The sequence below is a fragment of the Xenopus laevis genome, chromosome 9_10L (genome assembly GCF_017654675.1).
Source record: "Xenopus laevis strain J_2021 chromosome 9_10L, Xenopus_laevis_v10.1, whole genome shotgun sequence".
Taxonomy (NCBI): Eukaryota; Metazoa; Chordata; class Amphibia; order Anura; family Pipidae; genus Xenopus; species Xenopus laevis.
In genome coordinates, this window is record NC_054387.1 from 35,915,237 (window position 1) to 35,941,019 (window position 25,783).

At 40.9% G+C, this 25,783-nt stretch overlaps 1 protein-coding gene across 1 annotated transcript; it reads right to left on the reverse strand.

Moving 5' to 3' along the window:
* Positions 1–10,074: 10,074 nt before the first annotated feature.
* On the reverse strand, positions 10,075–11,248 carry LOC108702004 (E3 ubiquitin-protein ligase RNF182-like). Its single transcript, XM_041577050.1, has 2 exons — positions 11,138–11,248; positions 10,075–10,833 (listed from the first exon to the last, which is right to left on the reverse strand). Exon 2 carries the CDS (start codon positions 10,783–10,785, stop codon positions 10,075–10,077), a length of 711 nt encoding a protein of 236 aa, XP_041432984.1. The 5' UTR covers positions 10,786–10,833; positions 11,138–11,248.
* Between the last annotated feature and the right edge of the window lie 14,535 nt (positions 11,249–25,783).

A 25,783-nucleotide genomic window follows, 5' to 3' on the forward strand; every position in this document is an offset into this window, starting at 1 on the left:
AGAAAACATTTCATCTGTGATTTGACTCCCACTTTCTTTATGAGATTAATAAGGATCAGGGCAGATTTAGGATGTAATCTTCTGTAGAACATAGATAATCACAATACAGAGTAATCCCTTCCTGTCACCTTCCTCTTGTTGTATGAATTTCTGGTCAGAGACCCTTGGTGCCTGTTATTCCTGGGCTCTTCTGCTTTCATAGATCAACTGAAATCTTTCTACTTCTGCTTTCTCTGCTCAAATCCCCCTGTATATTTGTATTGTCTTGCTTTGTGTAGCAGTCCCTGTTGTGTGCTCAGGGAAGGGGAGGGGGTATGCATATACTGCAGCTAAGACAGACCACTCGCAATATATTTACTTCTCATCCTCTTTCCCAGTAGCAGCAGATGGGGTTGGTTTAGATTTCTATTTATAGATATTTAAAAGATTAAAAGAACAGACAGACTGTGCTCTAGTGGTTCCTGCATTCACATAAAGCAATTGATCCTTTCTTCGTGTAAACGTATAATAATCAACATGTTGCATTTTCAATGCGAAGAATCCTCAGTCTTTTGTAACTGGCATATACAGGTATAGGATCCGTTATCCAGAAAGTTCAAAATTGCGGGAAGGCCATCTCCCATAGACTCCATTTAAATCGAATCATTCAAATTATAAAAATTATTTCCTTTTTCTCTGTAATAACAAAACAGTACTTTCTACTTAATCCAATCTAAGATATAATTACTCCTTATTGGGGGGGGGAACCATTCTACTGAATTTAATTAATCTTAATGATTTTTTAGTAGACTTGAAGGAAAAGGAAAGCTACCGAAGCAGCTTATTTGCCACTAGATTAGCCACAATAATGCAAGCTGTAACACTATATTTATTCTGCAGAATGCTTTACCATACCTGAGTAAACTGCTCTAGAAGCTCTCTCTGTTTGTTTAGGATAGCAGCTGCCATATTATCTTGGTGTGACATCACTTCTTGCCTGAGTTTCCCTGCTCAATCATAGCTCTGGGCCGATTACTGCACAGGAGGAGGAGGAAAAGGGAGGTAGAGAGGAGCAAACTGAGCATGCTCAAGCCCTAGCCCTGGAGGTTTTTGCTGAAAACAGGAAGTCTGATACAGAAGCCCATGTGTACACAATAGAAGGAAAGAAATGCTGTGTTTCTTTTGACAGAGGACTCCGGGAAGCATTACTTTGAGGGTTTACTGGTGTATTTATATAGACCTTTCTGATAAAGCTTACTTAATTTTAGCCTTTCCTTAAAGGAAAACTAAACCCTAAAAATGAATATGGCTAAAATCCAATATTTTATATACTGAACCTATTGCATCAGTGTTAAGTATCAGCTTGTCAATAGCAGCAATGATCCAGGACTTCAAACTTGTCACAGGGGATCACCATCTTGGAAGTGTCTGTGACACTCACATGCTCAGTGGGCTCTGAGCAGCTGTTGAGAAGCTGAGCTTAGGGGTCGTCACAAATTATCCGGCAGAAAATTAGGTTGGCCTGTAATATTAGCTGATGCTACAAGGCTGATTTTCAATTCCTGATGTTGGTTGCAGTGCTTTGCTGATTTCCGCATACAGACTTCACTTCCTGGTTCTGTTGCTATGCCAACCACAGTCTCCCGCAATGGAATGAAGCCGCAGTTTAGTGTCTGGCTTTTGATGATGAAACAGTTCCTATTAACATAAGTTGATACTGAGAGCGCTTTGCTAGAATGTTTCTTCCATACAGTGGCTGACAGAGTATTGCAACTAAAAGTTAAATATCTGACAGCAGCTGTTGTAATAAGGCAGATATTTATTTATTTTTTTGCCATAATTACAGCGTAACTACTGCCAAGCCGCGATTGCTACCAATGCAATTCGTTGGTTTTGCCGAATTGCACCCAAGCTGTGGTCAGAGTTTTCAGAATGGAGATTTTCATTTTTCATCATGCATTTGCTCATGACTTTTTGTAAGCGCAATACAGCTTGCAGCAGTAGGAACCCTGGCATTACCACCACATTTAGGGTAATAGTCAGTGGCGTAACTAGAAAAAATCTGCAAAAAAATCTTCAGCCCAGGGCCCAGCGCACTCCGATCCCATCCCCCCGACCACATCCCATCCTGCTTCTGCCCTGCCCATGTTCTGCCCACTACTGCCTGACTTGCGTCCCTCTTCCTCGCCGCAGGTAAGAGAGCGGCTGGTTTTTAATAGCTATAGAGGAAGCAGACCCCACAGTCTGGGACCCCCTGTTCCCCAGGCTCCCCTGCGACTGTGGGGTCTGCTTTCTCTATAGTTATGTCACTGGTGGTAGTAGCAGCTCCAGGCTTCCCCTGTGCCAATAGGTGCACTTCTGACTGGCTTAACAATTGCTCCCATTTTATTGTGCCCACAACATAAATGAGGCCTATAGTATGTTTTTTTTGCCTTTGTCCTTTAAAGGGGTGATTCACCTTTAAGTTATGTTGTTTATGTTAAAGAATGGCCAATTCTAAGCAACCTTTCTGATTGGGCTTCATTATTTCTTTTTTATATTTTAATTATTTGCCTTTTTCTTCTGAAATGGGGGTCATTGATCCCATCTAAAAACTAATTCTCTGTAAAGCTACAGATGTATTGTCATTGCTACTTTCTACTCTGCTTTCTATTTGGTCCCTCTCCTATTCATTTTCCATTCTCTTATTCAAATCAATGCATGGCTGCTAGGGTAATGTGGACTAGGGTTGCCACCTTTCCGGTTTAGACCTGGACAGCCCGGTATTTTGAAGGGCTGCCCGGGTCAAAAACTTCCTGCATGGTTTTCCAAATAAGGAAAACGGCTCAGGATTCCCGATGATTGCATCATAGCCCCATCCTTATATGTCATGGCCCCAGCATGTCATGGCCCCTCCCCCTCCACATTACAACCCTAATGTAACCGCTGAATAAAAATCAAAGTAATTAAAAAAAACACAAATAATAAAAAAAATGAAAACCAATTGCAAATTGCCCCAAAATATCACTCTCTACATCATACTAAAAGTTAACTTAAACATGAACATGGTCTATGAGCCAAACTACAAGCAATATTGTATTATTAGAAGGCACAACTGGTAAGTGCAAAAATGTGTAAGCCTTCAAACTCATACACATAATTGTTGCAACCAAATTTCCTGACACCCATGCGTCTATTTATATGAAGAAGACACAGAGTGCAGCATACAAAGGTCAACACGGCAGGCACATTACATGTCAAACAGGTACAAGTAAAGGGCTCACTTGTGCTAAAACTTTGTTAAAGCAAAATCATAGATGGAGCACACTCCTCAGCAGTGACTTGCCTGTGGCAGGAGACTCATCTGCCAATGTTCAGCCCTGTTTGTATGTAAATACAAGCTGTGGTTGCTGGCTTTTTTTAAACACCTAGAACATCCATATGCTGCAGGTCTGACATAGTAAATTTCATAAAGCATTGATGTGTATATAAATATAATACACAAAAGCCATGAATTTCCTGTAAATTATATCCTTATAAATGGTGAGTTCTGATGTCATCAGTTATAAACGGTGAGTTCTGATGTCATTTTTGTCATATGACTAACTGAAACTTGTATATTATAATAAATAAAGTACCCCCTGTTGCAAAATATGAGGATATTAGAAGTTACCTCGGAGTTCCATGACCTGTATAAAAACACTCGGCCTTCGGCGTCGTGTTTTGATATGGTCATGAAACTCCTCGGTAACTTATATCCTTATATTTTACAAGAGGGGGTACTTTATTCACTATATAAACGCCGCATTCTGACATCAGAACGCGCGTTTATAACGGGTCCCCGGGCGCTGAATATGACACCGCATGTCCAAATTTGATACTGCCATGTTCAAATTGTTCAAATGCCGATGCACCCAAATTGGACGCTGGCAACCAGAATTGGACGCGGACCCCCCTCCCGACATTTCACACAAAATGTAGATTATAATGCATAATGTACCCCCTGCTGAAATTTATAAAGATATTAGGAGTCACCTCGGAGTTATGTGACCTATATAAAAGACCTTTTACATGGTCACATTACTCTTCGGTGACATAATATCTTTATAAATTACAGTAGGGGGTACATTATCCACTAGATAAACAGTGCTTAGTGATGTCATTGGTTATAATCGGAGCTTAGTGATGTCATTTCTGTCACATGACTCACTGAAACTTGTGTATTATAATAAATAAAGTACCCCCTTGTTGCAAAATATGAGGATATTAGGGGGCAGATTTACACATGGTCGAATATCGAGGGTTACCCTCGATATTCGACTGCCGATTGTAAATTCTTCAAATATCGAAGGATTTACCGCAAATAGTTTGATTGAACGATCAAATGAAAAATCGTTTCAAATCGTTTGATTCGAAGGATTTTAATCCATCGATCGAACGATTTTTCTTCGACCTAACAATTGTTAGAAAGCCTATGGGGACCTTCCCCATAGGCTAACATTGCACCTCGGTAGGTTTTAGGTGGCAAAGTAGGGGGTCGAAGTTTTTTTTAAAGAGACAGTACTTTCGATTATCGAATAGTCGAACAATAGTTTGAATCGTTCGATTCAAAGTCGAAGGTCGAAGTAGCCAATTCAATGGTCGAAGTAGGCAAAAAAAACATTCGAAATTCGAAGTTTTTTTATTTCTATTCCTTCACTCGAACTAAGTAAATGGGCCCCTAGAAGTCACCACAGAGTTCCATGGCCTGTATAAAAACCCTCGACCTTGGGCCTTGTGTTTTTATATGGTTATGGAACGCCTCAGTAACTTATAATATCCTTATAATACACAAAAGTCATGAATATCCTGTAAATTATATCCTTATAAACGCTGCTTAGTGATGTAATTGGTTATAATCGGAGCTTAAGGATGTCATTTCTGTCACATGACTCACTGAAACTTGTGTATTATAATTAATAAAGTACCCCCTGTTACGAAATATGAGGATATTAGAAGTCACCTTGGAATTCCACGACCTGTATAAAAACACTCAGCCTTCGGCCTCATGTTTTCAGATGGTCATGTAACTTGTCTTATAATATCCTTATATTTTACAAGAGGGGGTACTTTATTCACTATATAAGTGTAGCTTTTGCAACATTTGTACATCATTTGTACACACTTTTAGTAATAATTTACAGATATCCGTTTAGTAACTACTGTAGAATTAATTTAAAGGTTGACTTTGTGTGATAATACAATCACATAATTGAAAAACATAAATTCAACTCCAACTGCAACATTGCTTTCAAAGTTACATTTTCCTCTTTAAATAAGCAGAAGGTGCTGCACTAAACTTGTGCAGTCCAAAAACAAAGCAGACAGATATTTGGACTCCCTGACCTACATGGTTGACAGAACAGGAAAAGATGAAGGCAACGCCTACATATGAACCCTCCCAATCAGGCCATTTTTCCTCAATCTGTCTGATCCAATGTTAAGCTTGAATTAATTATTTTGTGTAGGGGATGTCATGGGTGACTAAATTTGTTATCTAGACATGATTCAATCCATCAGCTCCATCTGTTGGTCACAATACAAAGGTTTAGACATTTCTAGAACTTTAAATAGCTGAAAGAAAAGGTGACAATGTCCCTTTAAGTGAGGCAAGTGTGGAACTCAATTCATAGTCACCCTGCATTCCCCTGGCACGGTGTATTTCCAGCACAGATCATTTGGGCTGATCATGTTTATATGATGAAAGGAGACAGTATGTCGGCATTGGTAAACATGACTTGTGTGCAACAGGGCGGCTAAAAACAAACAAGACGTTAGAACACATAATTTCTGCTGGTTTGAACTTCTGCTTGAATCAAGAATATGTGATTTAAGCATTAGGAATTTGCATAGTGTAACCAAATAAATTGCAAAATCAGACTAAGGAGAAAAGGCCACTGATATACTGTATGGGAGAACAATTTTTTTTGCTGTAGTTCAAGAAAGGCTGCATCATCAAAAGCATGGCCTTATGGAAATCATTGAGTAGATAAAGTGGAACTGGCCACGTATCACCTTTTAACAGTAGGGATCCCCTGCTTTGTCACCAATGGCTGGCAGAGGCCTTGCTTGGATTTGTTACTTCCAATGTCCGGCTCCCTGGAACTGATTGCTGATGGTATATATATATATATATATATACACCATACCGCCCAACTGTCCCGTTTTCAGAGGGACAGTCCCTCTTTTGACAGCTCAACCTACAGTCCCTGGTTTGTATTGGAAAGTACAGTTTTTTCTCTGCACTGAACAGCCAGAAATAGATACAAAGTTTCTAAATTAATTGGCTTTTGTCAGAGAGCTCAAAACAGCCACAGCTGCGGATAAAGTAATTTTGTAACAATTTTGAGATAAGCAAGTAATTGTAACAATATAAGATAACAGATCTCTTGGGAGAAGTTAGACTCACAGCTTAAAGTGCAATTCACCTTCATTAGCAAAACTGTAATAACTGGGGAAAAAAACACAGAAATTAGGGATGCACCGAATCCAGGATTCGGTTCGGGATTCAGCTAAGGATTCAGACATTTTTAAGCAGGATTCGGATTCGGCCGAATCCTTTTGCCCAGCCGAACCGAATCCTAATTTGAATATGCAAATTAGGGGTGGGATGGAAATCGCGTGACTTTTTGTCACAAAATAAGGAAGTAAAAAATGTTTTCCCCCTTCTGTTCTGATTCGGTTCGGTATTCGGCCGCATCTCTCACAAAGGATTCGGGGGTTCGGCCGAATCCAAAATAGTGGATTCAGTGCATCCCTAACAGAAATATGTTCAAACTTTCATAACCTGCCAAATTTTGTAAAATTAACATGGTAATTAGGGGGTGTGGTCACAAAATGGGCGTGGTCAAAAAAATTTTTTTTTTTTTTTTTTTTTGTCCCTCTTTTTATTTCCAAAATGTTGGGAGGTATGATATACTCACACACACATTCATCTTGAGTTTTTTTTTGGTCCTGAATAGTGTCCTTGTCCAAGAAGTCATTTAAAATAGTAATGTCCAGGCTAGTCTAAAATCTGTTGGTTTAGGCAGAAAAATTGTCCATCCGTTTGGGTGCAGGTCACTATTGCCTGCCACAATGCTGCAACTGAGCTAACAATAACATTCCCTTCGTTGGTGGGATAGTATTCCTGGATTCTGTTCCTCTTTCTGATATCAGTAGGGCCCAGGTTGAAAAAGGTCTGGTTATGGTGTGTGTCTGTTGGGAATTTTGGGAACCACACACCACTTATCCCTCTTAAAGGCATTAATAGAGTCTGTCTTCATAGCTACACTGCCCTCTCTGTAAAGAGCCATTTTTGCTGCTTCAATAAATGTTCAACTCCTCAAGTGTAAACAAGTGGGCTTTGGTTCTTTGTTCTTATCAATGAATCCTTCCGCTATCTATCTACTTGTTAGGGCAGAGACACACAGTCAGATTCGGGGAGATTAGTCGCCCGGCGACAAATCGCCTCATATTCGGGGAGACTAATCTCCCCGAATCGGACCTTGTGTCTCTGCCCTTAAAAGTAATCATGTCTCCTCGTAAGTACCTTTTCTCCAGAGAAAAACAACCCCAGTCTTGAAAGTCTGTCCTTATAGCATAATTCTTCTATTCCCTTTTACCAGCTTAGTTGGTTGTTATATAATTCTTTAAGACTGGATCCCAAAACTGCACTGCATACTCCAGATGAGACCTTACTAGTGCCTTATAAAGATACAACATTATGTTTTCATCCCTTGAGTTAATGCCCTTTTTATGCAAGACAGAATTTAATTTGCTTTAGTAGCCACAGAGTGACACTGCCTAGAGTTAAACTGCTTGTTATCCACAAAAATCCCCACATGCTTTTCAATTAAGAGGCACCCAACATATTACCATTTAGTGTATAACTTGCATTTATCTTATTTCTGCTATTAACATTGAACCTCATTTGCTTTTCCGGTTTAGCCAAATACCTCAGCAGAGTTGCAACATGCTGCATGGAAGGTATAAGGGGTTGTTTACAATGTGCAAGGCAAGGTGCAAAGTGGCAAATATGGGCACATTCCACAATGTTTTTGCACTTTTTACCCTGCGCTGCATGCTAAATAAATTACTGTAGGTCTCCACTCCACTCTCCACTAAAATGAAGCACACAGACCTACGTCTGCCCCCATGAATACAGTGGGGACTGATTTAGACATTATGATGTATTTATTAGTGGCGGGTGTTAAGAGGCACTATAGGGCTTAATAAAATGATTTGTGCAAAGTGCAAAAAAAATCGCCACAATGCACCATTCCTTGCACCGGACTGTAAATAGCGTTTGGCAGATGCACATTTAAGCCACCATGGGGGTGGGATGTGGGGGGCATTATTTTGCAGACCCCTTAAATGCAGTTCATAAAGCAGGAGCTGATATGAATGCAAGTTGAATTTAATATACGTATATATAGGACATCTTTGTGCCCAAGTACTTTCACTGGATGCATAGCCCATGTAAAACACAGATTGTCCCTTTACTGTTGAATGCAGTATTATTATTATCCTTTATTTATATAGCACTGACATATTCTGCAGCGCTTTACAAAGATTATACATCATTCCCATCAGTCCCTGCCCCAGCAGAGCTTACAATCTAAGGTCCTTATCACATTCACACACACTAGGGTCACTTTTATTAAGAGCCAGTTCACTTGCTTGTATGTTTTTAAAGGAGAAGGAAAGGCTAAAATTAAGTAAGCTTTATCAGAAAGGTCTATATAAATACAACAGTAAACCCTCAAAGTAATGCTGCTCTGAGTCCTCTGTCAAAAGAAAACCACATTTCTTTCCTTCTATTGTGTACACATGGGCTTCTGTATCAGACTTCCTGTTTTCAGCTTAAACTTCCAGGGCTAGGGCTTGAGCATGATCAGTTTGCTCCTCTCTCCCTCCTCCCATTTCACCCCTCCCTGCTGTAATCTGAGCCCAGAGCTATGAGTGAGCAGGGAGAGACTCAGGCAGGAAGTGATGTCACACCAAGCAAATATGGCAGCTGCTATCCTAAACAAACAGCGAGCTTCTAGAGCTAGAGCTACTGGTATGGTAAAGCATTCTACAGAATAAATATAGTGTTATAGCTTGTACTATGGCTAATCTATTGGCAATAAACTGCTTCGGTAGCATTCCTTCTCCTTTAAGTAACTTGCACCCTGCTGTGTTAGGCCTATGGCACATGAAACAAGTTAAGGTGCTTTGCACTCCATGTTTTACCATGAAGAAATTATCCCAAGTAACAATACTTAGTGTGTGGTGAATTTTCAGTTGCGCATCATCCATGATGGCTAATTCACAGGATTTGAATTGTTAGCAAGCAATTTTTTAATGGTATTTCTTATTTCTGCTCCCCATCAGTAGGCTTTAGGGCTACCTGTGTAAAACCACAGATAGGTCAATCAATATTTTGATTGGATAATTTTATTAAACCTGATTATTGTTTATCTTGCAGCAGTAATACAATTGTTATTAAGATAGATATTTAGATAAAGAAGTTTATATTATTTATTCTTTCATTGCCATGATCAGAGACACTATTCGCCTACCCCAATACTGTTTTAAGCTCAGGACACATATACCTGACTAAATGCAGAACACGTCTACATGCATATACATCTGTCAACCAATGGAGAATAAAAATACCCACAAGGGACTTCAGCATTGGAATAATTTGAGGCTAAAAGCGGCACCTTTGTGTATTCATTAACACAATTCTTGATGCCATTTGGAACAAATATACAGGTGCTAGGATATCTATGTAGGATCATCAGATTTTATAAACATGTATTACCAAGGGACACAGTGGCTGGTGATGCCTGTAATGAAATCCAGAAATTCACATTAGAACAGAGAACAATCTCTGAACACACTTAATGCAGGATGGAGATTACAGGTCTGGCATAACCTGAGTATATATGTAGTACATGTTTCCACTCCAAGGGTATAGTAGAGTGTAGGACTGGACATTCGAAGAAGAATGTGACAGTATGAAAGTTTGGCACAGACAGTGGGTGTGCTGGTAACACTGTGTTGGCACAATATATTTATGGTGCTCATAGGGTGGAACACAAAATTGTGTCAGTCAACAAGGCTAGCAGCCAACTCATGGCACAAACACTGACATAAGAGGCAAAGCACAAGGGTGCATGGCACTAAACTAACCAGGACAATGCCAAGTGGAAGTTGTTGAATCATCAGGAGGTACACACCAAGAGGCAATGAGCTAAAGTACACAAGACACAAGAAACCAAGAAGAACTCGTGGCACTGGCCGACAAGGGCAACATCGATGAGGAGCACAACGACCAGGTAGCCATGCTAGGCTGGATGAGATCTTCACACTCAAGATATCCAAAACTGGCAAATCTTCTCCAGGCCCTGGGGGTTCCTCAGAAACCTCCATGATGGTGATGACCAGGCATTCAGAGGAACTAGGACCCCCACATAAGTTCCCAGGGCTTAGGAGAACCTCAGGGGCAACAGAGCAGCCACGCCTGTGAGTCCACTCATTGCAGCTGAGCTTGGAAATCAATGAACTGTCATCTGGTATGAGCTGCAGGTCCTCTGGAAGAGGAGTTTCTTGCCGGCAAAATGGGCAGCACAAAGAAGTGGGGGTCCCAGGACCCCAGCTATAGGCCATCTTTCTGAGGCAGCGGGCACATAGGCGGTGGTCACAGCCCAGTACTTTGGGACGATGCTGTTTTGCATCAAAACCATTATAGCAAATCTTGCACTCTAGCTCCAGTGGGCCTAGCAGGGGTTCTAAAGAATCTCCATCAGAGCTGGACATCCTGGTTGAGGGACCTGCAGAATTGGTGTTTGGGGATACTGGAAGTTTCTAGGAAGAGAAATATAAGCCAAGAAGTGTGTGGAGAATGGCACATAACGAGTGTCTACAGGTGGGGGCAAAAAATGAGTGGATGGAGGAAAGACATTTAGGTTATAATGAAGAAAAACATTTCCCACATTCTACACTCCTCCACACGTAGCACACCATCCCACACATGCCCACCTCTCTGCATTCTCTATACTTCCTCTCACTCACTCACCCACTCTGTCTCATGCAATGTAACCTCATTCCTGATTGGTCTCAAAGAGTGAGGGGGTCTTAGGGTAGTGATGGTAGGGGGGGTGTTACTGACCTTGCAGTTGTCAGAAGCAATCCGGTTTAGAGGGGGAGAGAGAGGTAAACAGAGAATGGTATACAGAGGCAGGAAGAAATAATGGGAAAAACAAGGAGAGAAGGACAGAAATGGCGAGAGAGTGATGAAAAGGGTTGGAGCGAAAGTAATAGGTTTGGAGGGAGGATGAGGAGAGCTACGTAGCAATAGATGCAGCGGACATGAAATAGGCCCAGTAGTTGCCATGGAAACAGAGAAAGTACCCAGCTGCCACTATGCATCACAATGCAGCATCCGCAGACAGACCAAGGGAAAGATGCAGCTCCCAGCTCATACGGAATGAATGCCATACTATAGGTCTAGTGCTGAAAGATTGTTATTATCTTTTATTTTTAAAGGTTACATCTATTCCCCAGAGCTGCACTGGGGGAGGAAAACAAATACACAAGATAAATACACTATAATCAGAAGGTTCAAGTGCCACTGTTTGTGGAGTGGTAGATATTGCATTTATTTTGTGGTTTCTGAGTGAACAGATTCAGTGAGTTCCCTTAAGGCTCCCTATCCCCTACATGCCTCTGATTTGCCCCAGTTGCACCCACATACCAGATCTGTCCAATTTATTTTTATTCTCAGCAATCCACTCCCATTTTGGGGTGCAATGGAAGTTATGTCTACCTATATGTGTATTTATCATCATAGTTATTGGGTTAAAAAGTAAGGATTTACATGGGACTTTACACAGTGTATTATACTCCCCCTCTACTATAGACTCTACCTCACCCCCTGCACAGCTTTCACCATTCCCTCTTGCCCTACTATACCTACCATCCCTCACTTGTCCTCCCTACAGCTGCTGCTTGGTGGGTCCATCATTTTGACTCACTAAAGCAGAGTTCTTCTGACTTTTTTAGATATATAAATACAGTATTAATAGTTCTATTAATGCTTGACTGTAAATAAACACTGACCCTCAAATGTTATCCTATTACCTTCAGATGGAGCCCCACTCAATGGCAGCCACACAGTTGGTTTTAGATTTTCAGGCTTTGAGCCTCTCTTTGCCGTCCAACATTTTGGTGGTTCTTTACTAAAATCCGAATTTATCTCATATTTTATTTTAAAAAAAACACGACCAAACTCTCATGCCTGATTTTAGCTTATTTATTAATAAAAAAAACTCGATCTAATCGGATTGCAGAAAAATCCATAAAATCTAGCGAAAAACCCGAACTCACTTGAATTTTCTAGGCTTTTCCCTTAAATTGCTCAAGTTCTTCAGGCTTTTTTCCCAAATTGCTCACATTTTGGAGTTTTTACCAGAAAACTCAGATTTTTGGGCTAAACCCAGCGCAGACCATGAACTTCAAATTGAGATAGATGCCTCTCCCATTAACTTATACAGGACCTCAACAGGTCTGAGATGCCAGATTTTCGATCCCGGCTTTTTGCAGCATCGGGGTATAATAAATCTTGAAAAATTCAAGGTTTTTTTCTACTAAAAAATTTGAGTTTTCTAGTGAAAAAAAAACTAACATTTTTCAAGATTTTAACATACTTATTATAAATAACCCCCTTAGTGAGGGCTTAAATAAGAAATACGTACTTACCACGAGTCACACTGTAACTAGTTTTGCAATGCTAAGTGGGGAACTCCGCCCAAACCAAAATTTGATAAAGAGGCCCAAATAACACAGAAACCCCTAATATACCCATTCAAGTATGAATAAATGCCAATTTTTTAATTGATGTATATTGCAAAGTTGCTTGAAATTATGTTTATTTTTCAAAAAGCTTAAGTTATGTTTTTGTGGAGTTCCCCTTTAATGTATAGGAACATGTAGGAGAGCAAATACCCATTCAATTGATATACCAGGAACTGTCCTTCAGATGGCCCTCTATTCATTTATTTGGAACTACCCAGGGTGGCGGACCCACCGTATAGAAGACCCTGTCCGTCGAAAAAACGGACTCCGGCGTCAAAAACGAGACGCCGGCGCCGCTCTGCGAATTTTTTGCCGTTTCACTAATTTCACAGGGTATTCGCAAATTTTTCGGCCCATCACTAAGCTTGGGCACTGTCAAAAAATGGCGAATTGGCTTTTCAAAGGGAATCTTGGCGCCAAAATTAGAATTTCGTGCGGAATGATGACGTCATGACGCTGGCGTCACTCTAAAGATTTGTGATGTCAGCGATAGATGCTCCGCCGCAACCCAGAAGCTACGCACCGGGAGGTACGGAGGCTGGAGGATCTCCCGGCGCGTCTTACACTGAGATTTGATGTGAACATTCACCATGACTGAACAGTTGATACATCAGTGTTTGCAAATACAGTTATGAGACCTGTTATGCAGAATACTGGGGACCTGGGGCTTTCAAGATAAGGGGTCTTCTGTAATTTGGATCTGACTACCATAGGCAAAAACATTAAATAAACCCAGTAGGATTGTTTTGCTTCCAATAAGGATTATGTATATCTTAGTTTGGATCAAGTACAAGGTACAGGTATGGGATCTGTTATCCAGAAACCTATTTTCCAGAATTACAGGCAGCCAATTTCCCATAGATTGCATTATAAGCAATTCATTTTTATTTTAATTTTTTTTTTAATTTCTGTAATAATAAAACAGTATATTTTACTTGAAAGCAACTAAGCTTCATGAATTCATATTAGTATTAGTTTTGCCTCTTTATAGGTCCCTGGTGAGGCCTCATGTGGAGTATGCAGTGCAGTTTTGGACTCCAGTCCTTAAAGGGGAAGGAAACCTAGTCGGCGCAAACCCCCCACCCCCCCTCCCGTGTGTTGCCCCCCCTCCCTCCTCCCCCCTGGCCTACCCGTCCCACTGGGCAAATGCCCCTAACTTGTTACTTACCCTTCTGCGCAGGTCCAGTCCAGGGAGTTCACCGACGACATCTTCTTCCACGCGATCTTCTTCCTGCTTTGAACGGCGCATGCGCAGTAGGATCATTTCGCCGGTATGATCTACTGCGCATGCGCGTGATTTTTGGCGCATGCGCAGTAGATCCTTACCGGCGAAATGATCCTACTGCATGCGCCAAAACGCCGTTCACAGCAGGAAGAAGATCGCGTGGAAGAAGATGTCGTCGGTGAACTCCCTGGACTGGACCTGCGCAGAAGGGTAAAAGTTAGGGGCATTTGCCCAGCGGGACGGGTAGGCAGGGGGGAGGAAGGAGGATGGGCAACAAACGGGAGGGGGCGTGGGGGGTTTGTGCCGACTAGGTTTCCTTCCCCTTTAAGAGGGATATAAATGAGCTGGAGAGAGTGCAGAGACTAAGTGCAACTAAACTGGTTAGAGGGACGGAAGACTTAAATTATGAGGGTAGACTGTGAAGGTTGGGGTTGTTTTCTCTGGGAAAAAGGCGCTTGCGAGGGGACACTTTACAAGTACATTAGAGGACATTATAGACAAATAGCAGGGGACCTTTTTACCCATAAAGTGGATCACCGTACCAGAGGCCACCCCTTTAAACTAGAAGAAAAGAACTTTCATTTGAAGCAACGTAGGGGGTTCTTCACAGTCAGGACAGGGAGGTTGTGGAATGCACTGCCGGGTGATGTTGTGATGGCTGATTCAGTTAATGCCTTTATAAGAGGGACTTGGATAATTTCTTGGACAGACATAATATCAAAGGCTATTGTGATACTAAAATCTATAGTTAGTATTGATATGGGTATATAGAATTTATGTGAGGGTATGGAGGAGTCATTGTGTGTATGTATGGATGCTGAGTTTCATTTGGAGGGGTTGAACTTGATGGACTTTGTCTTTTTTCAACCCAATTTAACTATGTAACTAGTGGCAAAACAAGTGTTTCCATGATTAATAGCAAACCTAAGGTATGGTGATCCAAATTACAGAAAGATCCCTTATTCGGAAACCCCTCAGGTCCACAGCATTCTGGATAATAGATCTTCTACCTGTACTGTTTTATTATTACAGAGAATAAGGAAATCATTTTTTTTAAAATGAGGTTTATGGAAGACTGTTTTCCTGTAACTCTGAACTTTCTGGATAACGGATTTCTGGATACAGATCCTATACCTTATAATAACTTCTTATTAGATGAGGAGTGATCAAATGTTGAACTTTAAAAGAGGGGTCTGATTCCCAAAAATGTAAAACCGCATGTGAAAGCACAAGCATGCTTATGTAGTGCAGGGAACGCGTTAATTATAAGGAATATTTTAACCCTACTGTAAATTCTAAGGATATTAGAAGGCACTAAGGCATTATGTGATCACATACACCTGCTATGAAGTATAACATTACCTTGGGTCAGGTTGGAGTTCCTTAATCTGTATAATAAACCTGTATGATTAAGCAACTCATCAGTGGCTTCTAATATCCTTATACATTACAACAGGGGGCACATTATTCCTTAGATAAATTACAGGAAGGCATAATTATAAACATGCCTGTGTATTTTATAGACTGAATAGATGACTATGCCCTGCAGGGGTGGGGTATGTTGTCAGTATAACACCAGCCAGTATTCCCTCAGTGCATAATATTCTGGAATATCTCATTACCTCCTTACGTTCATTTGCATTCAAGACTTTGCAAGGGCTGGAATTCTCTCCCACGGTCTCTCAGACTTTCTCTCTTTCTGCTTTCACAAGATCTCTTAAAGACACTTATTTAGAGAAGCCTACACCTCTTACCTACTATTTCTGATCTTGCCCACACCTTGTGTCTTACTCTCTTCCCCTTAAGATTGTAAGCTCTTTTGTACAGGGCCTTCCTCACCTTTTGTACCGGCACTGGTCATTATGTATGTAACTCTGTATGTTCTGTGTATGTAATTCATGTGATTTCTTTGTATAAATACATTTATTTAACAGTGCTGCGCAATATGTTGGCACTCTAAAAATACATTTTAATAATAATATTTATACATTAGAGCACTGAGCCCACAAAGAACATCACTGGTTAACTGAGTCAGACCAGGGACATAGTCTGGAGTTTCCACCTTTTGTGCACATTTTTCAGTTGCAAGTTTTGAACTTTTCATCAAAATATAACCTAAATTCTGGTGACAAGTACCTTTAGGGAAACTTTGTATCTCCAGCAATAATACAGATTGACTAAAAAGTCAAATAATTACCATTTAATGAATTGTTTACATACGTTCCTCTTGGAAGTCAGCTAGGTGCAGCCACAACTAGTTGCACTGGGGTTACTCTGGAACATTATGAAAAAAAAAAAATCTCTACTGCCAATGTACATGCTAGCTGGGATTTTATTTAGCTGCATTCAGAGTGCAGAGCAGTATGCAGGAACTACACAAACTGATAATAGTCTCTGGGAAGGGACTGTGGCATTACAGGTATAGTAGGGAGAGATGGTGCCTATAGTAACAGTGGGATAATAGTCTCTGGGAAGGGACTGTTGGATAGCAGGTATAGTAGGGAGAGATGGTGCCTATAGTAACAGTGGGATTATAGTCTCTGGGAAGGGACTGTGGCATTACAGGTATAGTAGGGAGAGATGGTGCCTATAGTAACAGTGGGATAATAGTCTCTGGGAAGGGACTGTTGGATAGCAGGTATAGTAGGGAGAGATGGTGCCTATAGTAACAGTGGGATTATAGTCTCTGGGAAGGAACTGTGGATGTTGGATGGCAGTTATAGTAGAAAGAGATGGTGCCTATAGTATCAGTGGGGAGAATAGTCTCTGGGAAGGGACTGTGGCTGTGGTATATCAGGTATAGTAAAGAGAGATGGTGCCTATAGTAACAGTGGGATAATAGTCTCTGGGAAGGGACTGTGACTGTTGGATAGGGAGAGATTGTGCCTATAGTAGCAGTGGGATAATAGTCTCTGGGAAAGGACTGTGGCTGTGGGATAGCAGGTATAGTAGGGAGAGATGGTGTCTATAGTAACAGTGGGATAATAGTCTCTGGGAAGGGACTGTGACTGTGAGATAGCAGGTATAGTAGGGAGAGATGGTGCCTATAGTAACAGTGGGATAATAGTCTCTGGGAAGGGACTGTGGCTGTGGGATAGCAGGTATAGTATGGAGAGATGGTGCCTATAGTAACAGTGGGATAATAGTCTCTGGGAAGGGAGTGTGACTGTGGGATAGCAGGTATAGTAGGGAGAGATGGTAACTATAGTAGCAGTGGGGAGAATAGTCTCTGGGAAGGGACTGTGGCTGTGGTATATCAGGTATAGTAAAGAGAGATGGTGCCTATAGTAACAGTGGGATAATAGTCTTTGGGAAGGGACGGTGACTGTTGGATAGCAGGTATAGTAGGGAGAGATGGTGCCTATAGTAGCAGTGGGATAATAGTCTCTGGGAAAGGACTGTGGCTGTGGAATAGCAGGTATAGTAGGGAGAGATGGTGCCTATAGTAACAGTGGGAAAATGGTCTCTGAGAAGAGACTGTGACTGTGGTATATCAGGTATAGTAAAGAGAGATGGTGCCTATAGTAACAGTGGGATAATATTCTCTGAAAAGGGACTGTGACTGTTGGATAGCAGGTATAGTAGGGAGAGATGGTGCCTAGAGTAACAGTGGGGTAATGGTCTCTGGGAAGAGACTGTGACTGTGGTATATCAGGTATAGTAAATAGAGATGGTGGTGCCTATAGTAGTAGTGTGAATAATAGTCTCTGAGAAGGGAGTGTGGCTGTGGGATATCAGGTATAGTAGGGAGTTATGGTGCCTATAGTAACAGAGGGATAATAGTCTCTGGGATGAGACTGTGACTGTGGGATAGCAGGTATAGTAGGGAGAGATGGTGCCTATAGTAGCAGTGGGATAATAGTCTCTGGGAAGGGAATGTGGCTGTGGGATAGCAGGTATAGTAGGAAGAGTTGGTGCCTATAGTGACAGTGGGATAATAGTCTCTGGGAAGGGAGTGTGACTGTGGGATAGCAGGTATAGTAAGGAGAGATGGTGCCTATAGAAGCAGTGGGATAATAGTTTCTGTTGGGAAGGGAGTGTGACTGTGGGATAGCAGGTATAGTAGGAAGAGTTGGTGCCTATAGTAACAGTGGGATAATAGTCTCTGGGAAGGGAGTGTGACTGTGGGATAGCAGATATAATAGGGAGAGATGGTACCTATAGTAACAGTGGATAATAGTCTCTGGGAAGGGAGTGTGACTGTGGGATAGCAGGTATAGTAGGAAGAGTTGGTGCCTATAGTATCAGTGGGATAATAGTCTCTGGGAAGGGAGTGTGGCTGTGGGATAGCAGGTATAGTAGGGAGAGATGGTGCCTATAGTAGCAGTGGGATAATAGTCTCTGGGAAGGGACTGTGGGATAGCAGGTATAGTAGGGAGAGATGGTGCCTATAGTAACAGTGGGATAACAGTCTCTGGGAAGGGACTGTGACTGTGGGATAGCAGGTATAGTAGGGAGAGACGATGAAGAACAGTATACATTTTATATAAATCATGTACCCCCAGCTACTCAAGAAATTCCTGTTACTACCATGTGTATATAGATTACCCAACTATCCCAAGAAGAGTCCAAGGATTTAAACTGTAGTAGTTTGGTAGAAGTGAAAATCCAGAGTTGCACATATTATTACATTAAAAAATATACTGCTCATGAAATGAATAAATCTCCCACAATCTGCAGCAGCCTCATGGTGAGCAGCCAGGGGCAACACTGCCATCTTCAGGAAGAAAAGAATAACAACAAACAGTTTAAAAAAGGCCGGGGGTGGTTTGATTCTGTCTGGGAAAAAAAAGAGAGTTGGAAATGTGAAAATTGCAGTGGTATCTGAAATTAGGTCAAATCTCTGAAGTCTGGAAATGAAGCTACTCTTGCCCACAGCACTCTGAGCAATTGACAGTCTAAGTTGAAATGAGAATACCTTAGAGAGAATTGCTTAGAAAACACGCACATAATGAAAGCAGTCTACAACTGAGGGAAAGGGAAAAAAACACAGCAATAGTTGTGTTCTCATTCCTAGTTAGAAGACTACAGGATACACCTAATTGGCTGAATATCTGTCCATCAGACAGAGCCAGGCCAAGTACTATTGCTGGCCAATGGTATTGCACTCTCTCCACTAACAATGCAGCTCCAACTCAACCCACCAAGATACTAAAAGGCAAAAATGGCATTGAGAGCAGAAATGGTTCTGACCAGCAGCCTTCCAGCCCACCCTTCTGTCTGTTCACACCTCTGGTGCCACTGTACTTATTATACTTTCCCCCTTTCCACCACTGACTTAGCTACTCAACTTATCCCTTCTCAGCTCTCACTCACTTTCTTTAGTTTTCTGCCACCTTCACCTTCTCCCTCTTGTTTGCACTAGGTACGTGCCCACCCTTATTTATGGACTGGGAATCAGGTTTAGGGACCCCCTACCTTTTAAAGGAGAAGGAAAGGTTAAAACTAAGTTAGCCTTATCAGAAAGATCCACCTAAATATACCAGTGTAGTGTACACATGGGCTTCTGTATCAGACTTCCTGCCTTCAGCTTAAACCTCCTTGCCCCAGGCTTGAGCATGCTCAGTTTGCTCCTCTTCCCCCTCTCCTTCCCTTGTCTGCTGCAATCTGAGCCCAGAGAAGTGATGTCACACAAAGCTAATACTGCAGCTGATATCCTAAACAAACAGAGAGCTTCTAGAGCTTTTTACTCAGGTATGGTAAAACATTCTACAGAATAAATATAGCATTCTAGCTTGCACTATTGCAGCTAATCTATTGGCAATAAAATGCCTCTGTAGCTTTCCTTATCCTTTAAGAAACTTGAAGAGATGGGTCAAGGTGTTCTGACACCCAAATCAAGGGTGGCAATTTGTAGCACTACAATGACAATAGTACAGACACCCCCACCCTACTCCCATGCACCCTAGGCATGTGCCTACCTTGTATACCATTATTTCTTGTCCTGGGATCTGGTTTAGGGACCCCCTAATCCCTAAAAAACTTGAAGAGCAAGGTCGAGGTGCTTTGACACCAAAATTAAATGTGGCAATTTGCGCGCCTTTTTTTTTTGACGCACACACCATAAGAATCTATGGGCGTCATTTTTTCGGCGAAAAAATTCGCCCATCCCTAATGGCAATAGTACAGACACCCCCAGTATTTACTCCCACCCCCTTCTCCTCCCTAGGCACATACCTACCTTGACTGCCCTTACTTCCAGCCCTGGGATCAGTAGGGACCCCCTAAGCCCTAAAGGAACTTGAAGATCTTTATGAAAGAGACAGCTTGAGCTACACTGAAGTAAGGGGGGTAATAATGGACTGAGAAAGAACTATAACAAATACATTAACCCCCATATGTAATAATAGTACTACATTTACCCAGGATCTGCAACCCATAGCAACCAAAGATGCTTGTTTAAACAGGTGACCAGTAATTGCTTCCTGCTGATTGGTTTCTATAAGTAATTTGTAATGTTATCCAGAATGCTGGGGACCTGGTGTTTTACAGATTTTTACAAGGGGTCTTTCCATAATTTGGATATAGATACCCAAGTACAGGTATGGGACCTGCAATCCAGAATGTTTGGGGCCTGTGGTTTTCCAGATAACGGATCTTTCTGTAATTTGGATCTTTATACCTTAAGTCTATAAACCCAAGAGGCCGGATCTGCTTCCAATAAGGATTAATAATATCTTAGTTTGGATCAAGTATCATATTTGAATTAAGTCTACTAGAAAATCATGTAAACAAACCCAATAGGCTGGTTCTGCTTCCAATAAGGATTAATTATATCTTAGTGGATCAAGTACAAGGTACTGTTTTATTATTACAGAGAAAAATAAAATATTTTTTAAAAATCTGTTTTATATGGATAAAACGGAGTCAATGGGGTATATTTATCAAAGAGTAAAGTTAAAGATCGCCACAGTCTGCTATAGTGAAATTCCGTCACTCTGTTCATTTCAACGGGATTTTGAAAGGTGTATTTATCAAAGGATGAACTTTCACTTTCACTCATTGATAAACACTCTTTTAAAAATCCCATAGAAATGAACGGAGAGTGGTGGAATTTCACTCTAGAGGACTGTGGTGAACTCTAACTCCACTCTTTGATAAATATACCCCTATGGGAGATGGCCATACCGTAATTAGGAGCTTTCTGGATAACGGGTTTCCAGACAAGAGATCCCATACCTTAAAAAATATTTAAACATTAAATAAACCCAATATGATTGCTTTACCTCCAATAAGGATTTATGATATCTTAGTTGGGATCAATTACAAGGTACTGTTTTATTATGACACAGAAAAAGGGAATCGTTTTTAAAAATTTTGAGTTGAATTTCCCGTAATTTATAGCTTTCTGGATGTACCTTACTGTAGCCCTCCTATTGTGTTATACAGCCTATAGGCTAATTTCCATGGGGACAATTTGCAGATTCTACTTGCAGCTGGCTGGGAAAAGGTTTCTTAGGTTTCTACGGGGAATGATTGTCTACTTGTCACGAGAAAAGCAATAAAAACTGCAGCTAAAAGTAGCTGCTACTAATCTCCCAGTGTGACATATTACTTGCAAATATCTATCTTGGGGCATAGCCTAGCTGCTTAGGGCTGTGTTTTGCTGCCTTTTGGGGTCAATGTCAGCTGAATGGGTAATAAATCAAATACCTCTTAGCAGCCATTCCCCTGTGCTGAGTGGGATTCTGCATAAAAATGAGGGGATAGTGTCCCCTTCCAATATCTCTGCCTGGTATTCTTTAATAAATGACCTCTGCTATATGGTAGGTTTGCTGGGAACTGGGATTATAATTATAAAGCCCCCCCCCCCGTCTGTTTTCACAGAATTGCTTTACAGGCAGAGAGTGAATTCAGAATATTAACATCTTTATATTTTTGTCTTTATTACTCATATAGGAGCAATGAATAATAAAGCATTCATTGGCACACAGCAGCACCACAATCTTCCACTCGCACCTCCCGCAGTCTATTCATTAGACAGAGCAACTGTCAGGATAAATTCAATAGCAGTGGAGAATGAAAACATAATAGAACTGGCATTTGGGAGGATTACTGGTTAATATGTATTGATCCGGAAATAGGTCACAGTGGCCAAAGTGCAGTTGGAATGAAAGTTAATCAATGCGGCTTTGGACATTTTCCCATTGATTCCTGTTTCCCTTTTACTGAACCATTGTGATCTGCTTCAGAATAAATATATTTTGGAACAAGATTAAGCCAACATCTGGGAATTGATACTAACAAAAAGCTGGACATTATCACTGAGGATGCCGTCACTTTGGGCCATAAGGGAAAATTGGTTCTTAATTCCAGGCCCGTCCTTAGTAGGGCTTCCGTTATTTTAAAGCAGATGACTAGGAACTCAGAAGTCTTTACCATCACAAAACAAACTTCTACTGCAGGAACCATGTCTCCCTACGACTATTATCCCCACTGCAACTAAAGACACCATCTCTTTGAAGGAATGTACTGTATGCATGTGTATATATATATATATATATATATATATATATATATATATATATATATATATATATATATATATATATATAAAATCATACAGAATAAGGTCCGCACTCTCAGGACTTAGGAAAAACTAAAATGTTTTCGTTTTTCCTAATTCCTGAGAGTGTGGACCTTATTCTGTATGATATTGTATCTAATTTTTTTTTTTTTTTTTTTTTTTTTTTTTTACTGTAATAATAATTGGTGGTTATGATATCTACATTACAAGCTGTGTATCACAGGCCATGCCAAAATGTATACAAAACCAAAGTGTCAGTGATATAATAATATATAGATAGACATAGATGAGCATTTGTGTTATTCTCTGTGATTCAAATCGATTTTCACTCAACAAAGTTAACTTTGGTGACAAATTCTGAAAAATCAATCAAGTGCACATAAGGATGAAAAATAGAAACATTGTTCCAAAAGTTCAGAGGACACCAAGGTAGCGAGTAAAAAGGCACACAGCTTTGCACAACAGTGTGCCCCCAGCCTGCTTTACCCTCACACAGCTTTGCCCAACAGTGTGCCCCCAACTAGCTTTACCTCCACACAGCTTTGCCCAACAGTGTGTCCCCAACTAGCTTTACCTCCACACAGCTTTGCCCAACAGTGTGCCCCCAACTAGCTTTACCTCCACACAGCTTTGCCCAACAGTGTGTCCCCAACTAGCTTTACCCCACACAGCTTTGGCCAACAGTGTGCCCAAACCAGCTTTAACCCCCCCCCCACAGCTTTGTTCAACAGTGTGCCCCCAGCCAGCTTTATCCCCACACGGCTTTGCCAAACACTGTGCCCCAACCAGCTTTAACCCCACACAGCTTTGCCCAACAGTGTGCCCCCAACTAGCTGTACCCCCACATAGCTTTGGCCAATAGTGTGCCCTAACCAGCTTTAACTCCACACAGCTTTGTCCAACAGTGTGCCCCCACACAGCTTTGCCCAAAAGTGTGCCCCTTCACAGCTTTCCACCAACACAGATTTGCCCAAAATATTGTTCCCCCATAGCTCTGCCCCCAAAGCTGGCACAACCAGCTTGCCTCCACACAGCTGTGCACAAAACAGTGTGCCACCAAACCAGCTTTGTCCCCACAGCTTTGCTTTACAGATTTGCCCAATAGATTTGCTCAACAGAGTGCCCAAAAACAGCTTTGTCCAACAGATTTACTCAACAGAGTGCCCCCAAACAGCTTTGCCCATGTTTTGCCAAACGTGCATACAACCTGCTTTGCCACCACACAGCTGTGTTTAGAGACAAACATTGTGGCCCCACACAGCTTGGGGCATGCAAGTATATGTACATTTATGGTAACACATTAATACTGAGAATATATGCACATTTTTCTATATTTCTGTAACAAATCCTTTAGGTACCAGGAATTCCACCACTTGCAACAGCAATCCTTGGAGGTATAATGCCTAAGGTAAGAATTTGTTTTCTTTTCTATTAATGTATGGTATGTTTCTATGTAAGAAGTATTAATATTACAAACAGAAAGCATCTAAAGTGCATAATTTAGTATTACTTATCCCCAATATTCCAACAAAAGGATAAAAGCTAGGCAGTCACCTCTACCAAGCACCTATAAAAAAAGTTTGAACCAAAACATTGTTGTCCATCTCTGGGGAGGTTGATCTGGCTTTAAATCGGGTTAACATTTGGGGATAATGCGTAATTGCTGTCCTAGCAAAATTTGAAATCTGAGTTGGAAGATCAGGCAAGATGAGGTCTTTGGGGATTTCTGAGTTTATTATAGAGGCGCAAGACCTATTGATGGACCTCATTGTTATTTGAGTTAAACAGAAAAAGTCCACAAACCACAGGACTGGACATAGATGTGTGTCACCAATACACAATCTCACATACACAACAAATCTACGCAGACAAAAAGGTTGAATTAGCACATTCCATAGTCTTTGTGCTGAAATTGGGACCAAAAGCTGAGATTAATAGAATCAGACAAGACCCTAAAGGTTGTAATTTAATAATAATACATTTTAAATGATGAAATTTTCTTGCAGGCCTGGAGGATATCAGGCAACCATATCCTTATCATCAGATGCTGCCCAACCCTTAGCAGGGGCAAGGGATCCTATAAGGATAGGTTTGAAGGTCACAGCACTAGGTAGGGAATATATTAATGTAAGTATTTTGTTGTCTAATATGTGTTGGAAGGATTTCTAATGCTTAGTTTAACAGGGTAGAGGCTGCAAAAGACTATGAACGTATTTTCTGGTAGAAAAAATATGAGGTGTTGCCACTATTTGCTCTTGGCACCCTCTAACCCCCTCCTCTGGATCCCTGGATGAATTAAGTCAACCGTAGACAACTGCTTGTTGATCCAAATAGGCTGCTTTTGCTTCCAATAAGGATTATTTATATCTTAGTTTGGATCAATCACGAGGTACTGTTTTATTATTACAGAGAAAAAGGGAATACTTTTAAAAATTTGGATTATTTGGATTCTGTCATTGCGAACTTTTTGGATAACTGGTTTCCGTTATAAATTCTCCCTCTGCCTTTGCTAATTTAGTTTTCCTAATACCTCAAATTTGTGTATACATATACTGGTATGGGACCGGTTTTCCAGAATGCTCGGGACCTGGGGTATCCCGGATAATGGTTCTTTCCATAATTTAGATCTCTATACCTTAACTCTACTATAAAATCATGTAAACATTAAATAAACCTAAAAGGTAGGTTTTGCTTACAATACGGATTAATTATATCTTAGTTTGGATCAAGTACAAGGTATTGTTATATTATTACAGAGAAAGAGGAAATGCGTTTTTAAAATGTGGATTATTTGGATAAAATGGAGTCTATGGGAGGTGGCTTTTCCGTAATGCTGAGCTTTCTGGATAACAGGTTTCTGGATAACAGATCCCATACCTGTATAAAATGCCCAATCTATTCTCAGTTTATTACCTCACCAACAGCATTCAACCTTTACTTTTATATTTCCCCTTAACCTACACTTAGCTAATAACATTAAGCAATTAACCCAAGCCATTCGTCTCAAACTTCCATCATATCAAACTCCCATAACCTGCATAAACCCACTCAGTCTGTGTACTTGTGCCTTTATATTGGCATGGAACTCTTCAGTGACTTTTGATATCCTTTTTATTTAACATGTACATTCATCCATCCTTCCCCACTGACTTTTTATTAGAAGGTATTTCTTTTGTTATACAATGGCAAACTAAAGAATTAGTATCACA